Below are 14,005 nucleotides of genomic sequence, written 5' to 3'. Positions count from 1 at the left end.
AGAACGCTTTGGAGTTCGATGGCAAATAAGGGCTACCGAGCGAGAGGGGAGGGGCAAATGCTGACCTGTGCCTGCAAGAAGCTCAGCACACCTCTGCTCCTGGGACGGCACGGGCTTCCCGTTTTATTCCAGGACTGATACAAAATGCTGCAAAGCCCTCCAGGGCCCCCAAAGGGCTGCCTGCCCCCACATTTACCTGCCCCTGCTCTGAGGTGGGCTGCAGAGGCAATTAACGCAGGAGTCCACAATGACCAGAGTCGGCCCAGAGGCCTCCCTTCCGAGTACCTGCCCTGCCCTGGCTATCCGGGGCTCCCTTCCCCAGTGTCTGCTGCAGGCCTTCTGATTAAACACCCATTTTGTTTTGGAAGGCCTTGCTTAGTTAGCTCTTCAGCCGAGTTTTGCTTGGTTTTTGCCTGTTTAGGCATATAGAAATGTTCACGGCCTCTCTGCATTTCAAACTGCTGCAGGCTGCCTTGCGTGTTTCTTTAGAAAGGAAAAGGCCCTGCATCAGTGACGAGAATAAAGGGAAGGTTTAGGCTAGCGGGAGAAGATGCGGCGGAAGGCCAGACCCCCCCCCCAGCTGAGAACGCTGCAGCGGAAGGCCAGACCCCGCCCCCCCCAGCTCTTCGCACCCTCCGCCCCGTGGGCGCCAGTGCCCTTCTGTGCATGCACCCCCACCTCCCTGCAGGCCGTGGGGCCCGGAAGATCCCCCCCCGCCACTCACCCCCTCCTTGGCCAGGAGCAGCTGCTTCTCGGCGTTCTGCTTCTTGATGTTGTAGTACTGCACCTCTACCTCGTGGGTCAGCTGCAGCCACTTCTGCAGGGCGTCGGGGGCCGACCAGCTGCTGTGCGACTCCAGCTCCTTCTCCGCGTTCTTCAGCGCCATGCGCACCTGCAAAGAGGGAAGCCGGCATGCTGTCCTGAGGGGAGGCAGAGGCTCAGGTCCCTGGCTAACTTCGCACCTGCAAGGGAACGGGCCTCAAGGCAGGCAGCAGAACGCCAGGCCGCATCCCAAATGATTCTCGAATCACTCCACGTTCTGGAACAGCCCCCCCCTTCCATTTTCCTTGCTTCTGAGGCTCCGTGGAAGCCACACGTGTCTGCTTTCAGCTGTCTGGGCTACTTCAGCATTTACCTGTCTGCCCAGTCATCACAAACAGGCAATGCAGGGGACCTGGGGGGGCAGGAGAGGACCAGCAGCCCCCACCCCGAACACAATTCGCTTCCTGCCAGGCTGAATTCAGCTCAGAATCTCTGAGTGCCCAGGCGGCACTTCCAGCCCCCCCCCCCCGAGCCACACAGGTGGAGGCAGGAGTGCTGCGGGTGCTCAGAACTGAACTCGACCGTCTCAGGAAACACACAGAAGACGCCACTGTGAGATTTCAACATGCGTCGGGCTTTAAGTCCTATTTAAGGCTTAAAGCCAAATGCATCAAGTCCTGTTTAAGAATGTATTTTGCCTGGATGAGTGGAGGCGGTGCAGACTAGAAGGCGACCTACTTCAAAACGGCCCCGTGCTGGGCAAAGGGCCCCAGGGCCCGAGCGTTCGAGCCCCCGGTAGGCGCTGTCCGCCTGCCAGGAATGGGGGCTGATCCCAGCCACGGCATACCTGCTCCAGCTCCTGTTCGGCGTACTTCTGCCTGCTGAGCTCGTTCTCCGTCCCTTCCCGCAGCTCCCGCAGCCGATGGGCCTCCTGCTTGGCGATGCTGATCTCGTCTTGCAGCCGCTTCTCCAGGGAGACCTTCTCCACCTCCACCGTGCGGTGCTCCTCTTGGGCCTTCTGAAGCCTAAAGCGCGCGAGGGGTGGGGTGGGGGTGAGTGGAGAAGTCAGGAAGAGGCGGGAGACTTCTTAGGACTTCTCAAGAGCATTCACCTCCTATTTGTCTGATGCCATTTTAATTGCTCCTTTCTTATTATTTATTGTTGTGGTGCACTTTACATGGAAAAGATGGATATAGAGACTCTAAATAAATACACAAGGAGTTTATTTCCTTCCTTCTCTCAACATTCTTCCCATTTTACGAATGGGGAACCGAGGCTGGGTGAGTTCATTTATTTATCCAGGGGAGTTAGCCGTGTTAGTCTATAGTTGCAAAATAGCAAAGAGTCCAGTAGCACCTTTAAGACTAACCATCTTTATTGTAGCATAAGCTTCCGAGAGCCACAGCTCTCTTTGTCAGATGCTTATGCTGCAATAAAGTTGGTTAGTCTTAAAGGTGCTACTGGTCTCTTTTACTATTTTATCTGTTTAAAACATTTCTCTGTCGCTTGTCCACCCAAACAGGGGTCCCCCCCCCCAGGTGGCGATCATCAAAACATTTCAACATTAAAAGCATTACAACATTAAAGTATATAAGCGATATTTCAATAAAAACAAAACACCAACAACCTGGGATGGGCCCAGTATCAGTTACTGGAGTTGGCAGAGGGCTCGCTGGTGCTGCCATTTAGCAGCCAATTCTCCTGCCTGTGAATGGGGTCTGCCACGTCTCCAAAGGTGGGCACCGAACTGCCTTTGGTGAATGAATGGGGAGGTGGGGGGGCTGGAAGTCAAGAGTCTGGCCGAGAAGGAAGCAAAAAAGCTCCTCCCCTCCCTTCCCAGGGGAGCTGCGAGCCCAGAGCCTCACTTATGCTGGAGGAGAAAAAGACCAGTCCCCCCTCCACTGCTACGCTGGAGCTGGGCTTTCCATCCCCCCCACAGCTCAAGACGCTGCACCTGCCAGGCCAAAGCCGCGTCCTGCCCCCCCCCCCCCACCAAGCTGCTGCTGCCTGGATTTCACGCCCAGAGACCCTCTGTCCATTAAGGTACAGTTTCTGCCTGGGGATATTCTCCCCTAGGAATGGTTTTGCAAAAACGGGCTGCACCCCTCCAGTTCACCCCCCAAGAGCTTATAAGCGATAACCCTCCGTGACCTGGAATCCATCCACGCCCATTTCTCTTCTCCCCCAGATTTGCAAGATTACACATTTTGCTGCTTGTGGACAAAGAGCTTCCCCGAGGAGAAAACCATCAGCCCCCCCCCCCCAAACAACGCAGCTACTCTTGCAGCTGCCCAGCACAACGGCAGTCTCAGCGTTTGCTTCCTCCCAGTCCTGTGTTTTGCTTTCACTGCGGGACATACAAGCCTCCCAAGAGAAAGGCCAGGCACCGAGACATGAGCCGACCAAGGGAGCCACTGTCTGGTCGCACAGACCCATAAGGCAACGGAAACGTCGGCAGCGCAGCCACTCCCAGACAAGGCGGCCCATTCGCTCAGCAGGTGGCAGCAGACCCCAACACTTTGTGGAGCAGCCAACCAGGCCGGGTTCCTCTGTCGAGTGCCGCTACCCAGAGGGCGGGGCCAGGCTCTTGGGAACCCAGGGCAAAAAATAGATGCCACAAAAACAGCCTGCACTCTTCCTTTCCCCCCTTGCACTTGTGAAGCCCTGATTGGCTACTTGCCTCATGTCAATGCTCCTCTGTCTGCAAAGCCCCAGGCTTGGATATGCCATCGGGGTAAAAGAAATCTCTTATTCAGAAGTAGTAAAGAGTCCAGCAGCACTTTTACGACTAACCAACTCTATTGCAGCGTAAGATTTTGAGAGCCACAGCTCACTTAATCAGATGCAACTGATGCATACATCTGATGAAGAGAGCTGTGGCTCTCGAAAGCTTATGCTGCAATAGAGTTGGTTAGTCTTAAAGGTGCTACTGGACTCTTTACTATTTTGCTGCTACAGACTATCATGGCTAACACCTCTGGATCTTATTCAAAAGGTAAGTCCATCATCCCGGGAAGACCCACAGCTCTAGGGTACAACACAGGCTCTGCATGTCTTTATTTTTTATGCAGAAGCTCCCAAATTTGACCCCCTTTGCATCAAAGAAGCTGAAGAGCCCCACCGGCCAGCCTGTCATGTCTGTGCCCCCATTCATGCCATTATCTGATGCTGACCTGTTATTCTGAACTAGTGTTTAATGCTGTACCTTGATGTCATATTGCCAATGCCATTAACTGTTTTGTTTTCACAGGCTTAATGAAGCTGCAGGTGTCTTATCTAATGGCTTTGGGAGCTCTCAGTGCTTCTGACCTTGTACACTGCCCGCTCCCATGAATTACTGTGTTTCAACTTTAATCTGCTTTCTCTGTGTCTAGACTTGACAGTTAAAATATGTGAGAAGATCTTAGGGTGGGTTTGCGCCAAAAGTTATGTTTTACTGATGGGAGGGAGTCATTGTGTTCTTTAAGAGGAATGGTTTTTCCACACGTTGCCATTCCTGTCAACCTGTTTTCACTGCTTAGTTGCTTACCTTGCTTCTGAGTAATCCTATGGACATATCTGTGGAAATGATCTGGTTCCTGAATAAAACCTTTTAACCAAGAGCCTGGATTCTTGCTGTAATGGTACAGGGATCTATCTGCCATAGCCTGTCATCCATAGCCTGTCATCCAGCCACCCAACCTTGGATCCATCCATGGATCGATGGCCTGCCTGCCTCCTGCCCTGCCTGCCAGGAAGTGTGTCCTCTTGAGCAGCTTCTCTGGCCCCTTGGCTTTTTGGGGGTGCCTTTTGCTTGCTTGCTTACCAGACTCCTAATGTCAATTTATTTATGATTATAACCCGCCCTGAGCCTGCTTGCGGGGAGGGCAGGCTAAAAATCTAATCAATCAATCAATCAACCAGACAGCCACAAATGTTCCCTCCCCTGACCAACCCCTCCCCTCCCCAAGTGGGAATTACAGAGGCCGCCCTCGCAAACCAGTTGAGTTACTTAACTAAAAATTGAGAGAACTCTCAGTATTAAAAGAACACCTTGAATTTAATATAACATCAAATAAAACATCCGACTGGACCATATTTTTTGCTGGAGAGAGCATTTGCAGGCTCTCAATCTACACCGGACTCTTCATTGGAACTCGGCACCTTGTGGTTTTAAGGCCCGAAGCTGCAAATGCTGTTCAGCTTTCCAGCCCAGGTTCAGAAGAGTGCTGAAGCCGGAGAGCCCAGGAGTAATTCTGTGCCTGCAGATCCAGGAAGGGAAAGCAGCCCTCGGGGACGAGCATCAAGAGCGAGGAGGCTGGGAGGGTGCTGGACTGGAAGGCAGTTTAGGGAAGGGGAGGCTCTTTGAGCCTAAGTGAGCCCTTGGAGGAAGCAGCCTTTGCGAGAAGAACAAAGCAAGCCCCCAGGAGGGACAAGGCCGCCGGAGCCGGAGCCCTAACGCTTCCTTTGCAGCCCTTCCTCCCAAGGCTGGCTTTTCTCTGCACGACTGCGCCCTGCTTCGTGGACCCTCCAGCCACAAAAGGGGCTGGGCTGACCACAAGGGGGGGTCTCCAGGTCTTTGGAGAAGCAGCCCTGGCTACGTAAAGGCTGCCCAGAACATTGCAGGGAATGTGAAAAATGTGCCCCCTGGAAGACCAGGCGTTGGCAGCCGAATAAACACATGAGGAGGGGAGAGAGGGGGAGCCGGCAGCAGTGCGGAGGAGCCGAGCGGCCGGAGCGCCTCATCAACTGAGGGAGCCTGGCAGGAGCACCAGCATCCCCTGGACGACAGAGTTGGCTCTTTGGAAGGCAGGAAAAAACCTGGCAGTGCAGAGTTCTCATCACTTATGGTTACGGATTCGTCCGCCAGAGGACAGTTTGTTTTCAGTTTGCGAAGGGAGCCAAAACATGTCTTCATCCACAACTTGCAAGAAATCTCAAGGATGTTCCAAGACTCGGCGATAACCCCGCGCCCTCTGCAGCCTGGCGCCCTGCCAGCCCTGCCGCCTGCTCAAGGCCGTTGCAAAATGGGAAATCCATGTCCTCTGGCGGAACAGCCCCCCTCAGTGCGGCAGGGGATACAAGGAGTGGGCATTAGAGTGTCCTGCCAGCCAAGGGTACGGGATAAGAAGTCTTTCCCGTTTGCTGCAGCGCTGGAAGCAGAGACCTTTCCGTTTGGGAAACAGAGGAAGCCGCTGGTGTCGTCCATCCCTTACTCCAAGTGCCAGAAATCCAGGCCAGTCCCGAAAGCCGCCGGCAGCAGGTTCAAGCGCTCACGACACCATCAACGTGCCACACTCGCTGCTTCACGAAGATACGACAGCTGCCCACGGAAGTGACTTCTTCGGAAGGAAGGGCAAGCCCACCGGCACGGCCTCCCACTGGCTACTAGCTGGAGCAGTCAGGAACGATCATCTCCGTGTTCAACCTCTGAGCTGCCAGGGGGCAGGGATTTAAAATGGGGCATGGAGGTCGCCAGCATGCCCACCTCGCCGAGAGAGCAGCTGGTCCCTGCGAAGAGACAGAGCGTCGCCCAAGCGGGACTGCGGGCCCAGCCTGACTAACTCAACCGTTTTCTGGGGAGTTACTTTTGTGAGCACCGCTTTCCTCGAGCGCCGCTGGGTAACACAAATCCAAAATAAGCAGACGGACGAAGCAAACTTTCATCCGGGCCAAAGACCCAGCCGTCAGGCCAACCAGAGACCAGAACTCCGGTCTCAGCGCTTCCAAGTCTGCATCCAGCCCACAAAGGTAAACAAAGGAGGCCCCGTGAAAGAGATGCGGGTACCGCATGTTTACGAGTTTACTTGCTTCATTCCTCCCTTGCTTTGCTTCCCAACGGGGGACCCTAAGTGGTGCGCAGCGTCCTCCGCTTCATCCACTGATTCACCTCCAGGCACTGCCCTGGACTTTAGCGTACTTTAACGAAGCCAGCATTAAGGCCACCATCCCAGCAACCTGCACGATGGTGCCAGGCAACCTGGGGCACCCCAGCACAGTCCGCTGGGATGGCATCACACGTCGGGCTAGTTCTGGTGCCCAGCCAGGAATACGACCAGCTGCTTCCTTGTCTCCTGCCACCAGCAGACTGACCGCTTGGGGCAGGGGCCGTGGCTTAATGGCAGAACGTCTGCTTGGCGTGCGGAAGGTCCCAGGTTCAGTCCCCGGCATCTCCAACTAAAGGGATCAGGGAAGTGGGGACGGGAAAGACCTCGGCCAGAGACCCGGGAGAGATGCTGCCAGACAACACTGGCCCGCGGTGGACCAAAGGTCTGGTTCAGGACAAAGCAGCTTCATATTGGGGTCTTTGGTGAGTTGAAGCACCTCCACTGAACACAAGCTGCGGTTGAGATGCCAGCCAAGGCCGGAGCAGACCGCCCATGGAATGGAGGCTCCAGAATGCTGTTCCTCAAGATCTTGCCAGGAGGCGCCTTGAACGCCGGCATGGCTTAGCGCTCACTGCAAGCAGCAGAGAGATTTCAGGCTGCTCCCTTCCCTTCCCTCCACCAGCGAGATATCTGCCAACGTGTCAAGTGAAATGATACAAGAGCCACCGCAAAACCGGCTGCCGTTCAGACTCCAGGCCCTGGCAGCTTTGTTTCTCTTGGCAGTGGGCGTGTCAAGGCTGGCACCACCGCCCTGGGAGTGCCGCACCTCACCCGCTGGGCAGGGCCAGCTGGCATCGCCTTGCTCCTCAGCACCCTCCTCTGGGCAGATCAGGGCACCCAACAACCTCTTGTGAGATGGGGAGCGCTCCTGCAAGGCTGATGCCACGTTCACGCAGCAGACCGGTCCTTCCCTTGGCCAGAGCCTTCAGATGCTGCGAAAGGAAGTAGCAGCGCACGGTCCTCTGCGTGGAGCAGCACCCCCTGCCCCGCTGGAGGGCTGGGAAAGGGTTGGCCCCCACAGTCTGGCCACTGCTGTCCGGACTGCAGCTGCATCCCTGCCAGGCCCCCATCCTAGAGAGCCTTCAAGACGCCACGGGGGGGGGGGCTTCCCCTCCTTCCCAGTGTGGTGGTGCCGGCAATCACCAGAAATAGGCATTTCCCCCACAGGGAGAAGTTCTCCAGAAGGTTATCAGGTCTCAAACAGGGCGGCGCTGGAGGTCAGCAGCAGCAGGGTCGCTTCATTTCCCCTGAACTGGCTGCCGCTGCAGTGGCTTCTTCTGAACGCGGCCTTTGAGCTTTTGCTGAGTTGGGAAGGGAGCTCACCGGCAGCGGCAGCGGGGAGGGAGCCCGCTGGGCCCAGCAGGACGGCAGCGTGTTGGGAAGGGGGGGGGGCGCTGGCGGGCCAGGAAAGCTCAGAGGCTTCAGGCATGCCTTGCTGGCACACTCCCAGAGGTAAAAGGGAGCGGCTCCTCTGAATGCCACATGCCAGATACAGGAGTTCTGTGTGTTCTAGAGAACGGCAGCCCCAGCTGGGCCGGGGCGGAGCATCCCCAGGCCTCAGGGGGAGAAGCCTCTTCCGCAACGCCATCCTGAGCCAGAGGATGCGGCAGGGCTGCAGCTCTCAGTCAACCTATTCTCTGGGAAGATTCCGCCTGAATGAGGCCAGAGGATGGGCAGGGGAAGTGTGTGTGTGTGGGGGGGGGGGGGACAGGGGGAGGGAGGTGATTTCCTGCCCCTTCAGAAGCTGGAAGTGAACAAGGAATCCCATGGCGTCTCAAGGCTTGTTTGGTGCAGGGGATCACACCAGGCCTGCATCTGAGACCCAAGTTCAGACTCCCATCGAAGCAACAGATCCAGAGCAGTTAGCCGTGTTAGTCTGTAACAGCAAAATAGTAAAGAGTCCAGTAGCACCTTTAAGACTAACCAACTCTATTGCAGCGTAAGCTTTTGAGAGCCACAGCTCTCTTCATCAGATGCATCGTCAGAGAGCTGTTGTTTTCGAAAGCTTATGCTACAGATGCATCTGACGAAGAGAGCTTTGGTTCTCGAAAGCTGACGATGCATCTGACGAAGAGAGCTGTGGTTCTCGAAAGCTGACAATGCATCTGACGAAGAGAGCTGTGGTTCTCGAAAGCTTATGCTACAATAAATTTGGTTAGTCTTAAAGGTGCCACTGCACTCTTTACCATCCAAGCAAGAGGCTGATTCAGGACAGGTTGCTCCCTCAAAGCCTCACCTGTACTGCAAAAGGGGCCAAAGTAATCTAATGTTTAGTGTGCCAGACTAGGATCTGGGAGATCCAGGTTCCAATCCTCCCTCTGCCATGGAAGTTTGCTGGCCAGTCACACCCACTCAGCCGAACCTACCTCACAGGGCTGTTGGGAGGATCAAATGGAGGAGAGGAGAATGCTGTAAGCCGTTTTGGGCCCCCAATAGGGAGAAAAGTAGGCTGTTAACGTAGCAAATAAGTAAAATTTGAGCGGGTTCCAAGCTGAGAGGTGCACAGCCCTTTGGAGACGGGGAGTTCCTGCCCATGTGAAGGACAAACCCTGAATGCGTGTGACGTGTGACCTGAGCAAGCGCGCATTAAGCAGATCCAAGCCGGCTTGCTTCACTGGCATCATGAATTTAAGCTGCGATGGAGAGAGTTTGCTCCCTCGTTCCTCTGATCCACTCGTGACGGCCAAGAAGCAAAATATAACGGGGTGCATTTCAGACCAAGGGCGAGAGGGTGCTTCCCAGCAACAGGAGTAAACGGCTGAGAGCAAACGTAGCCTCTTTACTGCGCGTTTGCCTGCTTTGTCCTTGGAGATTTTCAAGGCAAGGCTGAACAGGCATCTCTTGGGCCAGAGGAGCATCTGGAGGGAGCAGCTCACACACACACACCCCAGACTCTGAGCCAAGCTCTCTGTCCGCTCCTGTGGGGAATCCAGATGCCAGTACAGAGGCAGGAAGAGGGCAGGGCCAGGCCAGGCCAGGTCTCTTTTTTAGGGACCTTCACCCCTTGCTTCTTGCTTAGGGCAAGAGTATCAGTCCAGAAGGGACCGCAAAGACCCGAGGCAGCAACTACTGACAAGCCCAGCCCCAACGCAGAGAGCCGCCTCTGACTCCCGCAGGGGGGACCTCCTTTCCCGGCATGCCGGCTCACCTTTCCTGGAGGTCGTGAAGACTCTGCTCGGCGCGGTGGAGACCTTCGAGGTCCTTCATCATCTTCTTCATGTGCTCTTTGGAGTAGCGGTTCTGGATGTAGGCGAACCAGCAGCCCCCCACGCCGATCACGATAGACACCACCAGCATGAAGTCTTTCAAGTGGTTGTGACGGGTCACTGGGGAAACAAAAGCCACAGCAGGACACTGAGAGAAGGAAGCCCACCTGCCCGCCACCCCCTTCCTGTCCTTTGGCGCACTGCTGGGCAAGCGGCAGAGGAGGCGCCACTCGTGCCTCTTGCAAGTCCAGCTTCTAAGAGGAAACAGCAGGCGCACCATCTCCTCCCACACTCTCCAGCCCGCCTGTTAAGATCTGCCTCTCCAGCCCCGCCCTTGTGCCCCCAACCACCAGAGGAGAGGTGGGGGGCAACTAGAGGCAGGGCATTATCTGGGGTGGCACCCCCCTTCCTTTGGAATACTCTCTTTTCTGAGGCTCTTTGAAGGTCTGCTTGTTTTATGGATAACTGTTTATGCTGCTTAGGTTACGAAGGCTTGTTTTTAATACTGTGACATGGTTTGGGCTGTAAGGGGCCCTGAGCAGGACTCTCAAGAGGGGGCAGAGAAATGGCATAAATAAAAAAAAACGAATACTGCAAGCTTCTGAATCAGGCTGCATTCCGCATCGGGCATAGCCCTGCAAAGGGGCAGGCCTCCGCGCCACCCCAAGGGGGTACACCAGAAGGCGTGGCCGCACAAGAACAGCTGCCTTGGTCTGTCTGAGCACAAAGGCAAAAGACCTCACAGGGCCCAGACCTGACGGAGTGGGCTGTCTGCGGCCGCCTGGCCTTGCCTCTGGCAAAGAGGGGAGTCAACAGCATTTCAGAATCCCTCGACAGCAGGGCAGAGGCAACATGGGCAAAGCTGCCTTTTTGTGAGTCACACCAGCGGTCCCCTCTGGCTCCGCCCGCCGCTCTCCCCTTCAGGGGCTCGCCCAGAAAAAGTGCCTTGCAGGCACCGGCTACCTGTACGTGGGACCTTCTGCGTGCAAAACACAAATCCTGCCTTCAGGTCTCAGCCCCCACCCCCAAAAGAGGTGACTGAGCGCTCCGGGGTTTCAGCAGAGAAAAGTCACTCACAGCACCTGACCTAGAGAGCCTTTCAATTGCGGGGGTGGGGGTGGGGGGTGGGACCTGGGCCATCTTGCCTGTAAAGAAGGGGCTCAACCGCTCAGCCACGGCCGGACCCCAGAGCGCCTTTCTAGGTCATGCTCTGTACGGGTACCAACCGCTTGATGCCTTCCCCCTGGGACTGCACTTCCGACGTGAAGGTCGCTCCTTCTCCCAGCTCTCATACTGCAACCCTCTCTCGTCAGGAACATGGGATTTATCCTACATCGAGACTATCAACTGCTTTTCTATTTTAAAAAATTCTTTTAAAAATTAAAACAAACCTCGTACAAAACAGAAACAAATGTGACAACACTTGTGGAGGGTCTACACGTAAGCATCTATCAAGGGTTTCCAAATAACTGAAAATAAGTCCACACACAATTGTTGTGAATATGCCACACATTCACATAGTGATAAGGCTGTACGGAAGGCAGTCATTTAGTGTTGTAACGCCAGGTTTTTTTGCTATATAAGGACATGGTGTGGAGTCCATTTGCCTTAACTATTATTTAGCCTCCATGAAACAGAGGCAAGTAATCTGGAAGTACGCAGGCATCCTCAGAAATCAACACATATTCTAACACCAAGTTGGTATGAGCGGCGACTTCTTCCTCAAAAGACCGAATAACTGGACACTCCTAGAGTTATGGCTGTTGTGGATTCTGGCCAGGCCAGGCCACCCGCACCTGTCCAGCTCCTGGGGCTATTCGTTCATTTCTCCTGTACCCTGGACTGGAAGGGCCCTTTCACAACCACAAGCAATGAAACAATTCATAATTTTTAAAAAGGTGAACAGCAGCTTACGACAAAAACCACAGCATTAGATGTCCAAAAACAACACAACCAAATGCAAACATTGTTTGGACAAGAGGAAACACACACACACCCCCCACACACACACTCTGAGCCAGAAACCTGGGGAAACGACCGTGTTCTTACCCAGCATCTATCCTGTCTGTTTTTATCCCCTTTCCTCCAAGGCACTCAGGGCGGCTTTGATAGGCTCCCTTCTGCCTTTTCTCCTCACAATACCCCAGTGAGGTAGGCTAAGCGGAGTGTGTGCGACTGGCTCAGCAACACTCCGTAAGCAGAGTGGGGACTCGCACCCAGGCCTCACAAGTCTCAGTGTGACACTCTCACCACGGCACGGCACAGGCGCTTAGCCCTGAAGACAGCCACCACTGCGGGGCCTCTCGAGACCTGGGCAGAGAGGCTGGTTCCCCGGGGGAGCTGTGGCCCCGCTCCAGGAGTGCGCCGGACGTCTCCTGCCTTTCAGCCTGGCTGCTCCCCCGTGACCCCCCACCCCACCCCCACCCTATGTGACTGCTTGCGTCTCCGTTCCAGCCCCGCACTCTGGCACTGGGCAGGCTCCTTGGCCCCAAACCTGGCTCGAGATGGGTCAGCCCTCCTGTGCTTCAATTCCTAAGCGGTTCACCTTCCCCTGGCCCCAAGCGGACAGGTCCCCTGTTCCCCATTCCTGTGGGGAACACGCAGCCCTCCCTATGCGCTTGGCTGTTGAGCCCTGGCCCCTCTTCCCGTGCGGATGGGTCCTTGCTCGGCTATGAGCTTTCCTCCGGGGCACCTGTCACTGGGCCCTGCCAGAGGCAGGCAGGCAAGCCGGTCAGCCCATCACAGCAGCATGGCACACGCCAGGCCAGCACGCACTAGTCAGCCCTGTGGCCCCTCCTGCCCTCTCTGCAGAGTTAGGAAGAGGACTCCGGCTGGAACTGGGGCTCTGAGGCACTCCTCGTTTCACCTAAAATGGAAAGATTCCCAGGAGGTAGTTATGTAAGCCCCTGAACAGGGGGGGAAGAGGCCGTGCTGTTCAGCCTGAGAACGTTATTCAGGCTTTGCTTGGAGCTGGGAGCAATCAGACCACGGCTGGACTTGGAGATTAGACTGGCAGGGATCCAAGGAGCCCTCGGTGGGGCCCTAAACAAGGAAAGAGCCATTCTTCGAGGGATTATCTCTGGGTTCGGAAAACACACTCAACAGTTACCTGATGAAGGGGCAGAGCAGAAAGCCTCTCCTTTTCTCTCCAGGTCAGACGGTAGCGCCCCGGGGTCCAAAAGGGGCACATCACGGGCAACAGAACCTCCCGCGAGGCAGAAATCCAGAGCGGCTGGAACAGGAAAGGAGACGCCTCCTTGGCAGGCACTTTTGCCGGGCAGAGTGGGCCCGCGCCCATGTTAGAGCCGTGCCCGGATTCCCAACCTTCCTTGCACCAACAAAAGGCGCTCCTTGGCTGTCTCTTGGCAGCTGGCTCCATAACAGCGCAGAACAGGATCCAAGAACCACAACGCACCCCACCCCAGCTTCCCTCGCAACATTAGGCTGCACAGGAAAAGCGGGTCCCTCGTGATTCCGGGCCGAACGTTCTGCAAGAGTGGCACGGTCCAGCAAACCGTGCTCCTGGAACCCAGAACCACAGGCTGTTTGTAGACGACTGCAAGTTATGCTCCGTGATACCCCACCCGCACAGCATTCAGTCACAGCGCGGGCTCCATTGAAAACACTGCAGGGGGGACACGGTGCTTTGAGAACTGGACCTACCTGCATTTGATAGGCCAAGAGAGAGAGGCCACCAGACCCCTTTGCTCCCCTATGCTCCCCTAGCCACTGCAAGAATCTCTCTCTCTCTCTCTCTCACACACACACACACACACACAAAGAGAGACAGAGCCTTCTTGGCAGAGTGCCTGTATTCATAATGCCACTTCCTTCAGATGGGTCCTTACTAATTCATATTAGATCATTCTACCAGGAAGATAATGGGTCTGTTTTGCTTTGGAAACACCTGCCAAACACTAAAGCGTGTGTGTGTGTGTGTGTGCGCACGCGCGCACGCGCGCGTGCGTGTGTGTGTGTGTGTGTGTGTGAGAGAGAGAGAGAGAGAGAGAGAGAGAAGCAATCCAAGCTGTCTTCCCAACTTTTGTCATCTTTCTTGGCAGTCCAGTTCCCCACTGATTGTCTTGGGAGCTGGTTTGGTGTAGTGGTTAAGAGCGGCGGGACTCTAATCAGGAGAGCCGGATTTGATTCCTCATCCTCCACTTGAAGCCA

General features: G+C 55.4%; 1 protein-coding gene across 4 annotated transcripts in view; it reads right to left on the bottom strand.

Annotated features, from left to right (window-relative positions):
* The window catches only part of STIM1 (stromal interaction molecule 1), a 129,101-nt gene that overhangs the window by 9,319 nt on the left and 105,777 nt on the right, over positions 1-14,005 (bottom strand). For all 4 annotated transcript variants that reach the window (XM_054973337.1, XM_054973335.1, XM_054973338.1 and 1 more), the window contains 3 exons: positions 9,778-9,955; positions 1,610-1,787; positions 725-892 (listed from right to left, as the gene is read on the bottom strand). In XM_054973337.1, coding sequence (XP_054829312.1) covers positions 725-892; positions 1,610-1,787; positions 9,778-9,955 — 524 coding nt within the window. The remainder of the gene's footprint in view (positions 1-724; positions 893-1,609; positions 1,788-9,777; positions 9,956-14,005) is intronic.

This window comes from Eublepharis macularius, chromosome 3 (genome assembly GCF_028583425.1).
Source record: "Eublepharis macularius isolate TG4126 chromosome 3, MPM_Emac_v1.0, whole genome shotgun sequence".
Taxonomy (NCBI): domain Eukaryota; kingdom Metazoa; phylum Chordata; class Lepidosauria; order Squamata; family Eublepharidae; genus Eublepharis; species Eublepharis macularius.
The sequence above is the reverse complement of the archived record's forward strand: the minus strand, read 5'-3'. Positions and strand labels throughout refer to the sequence as shown.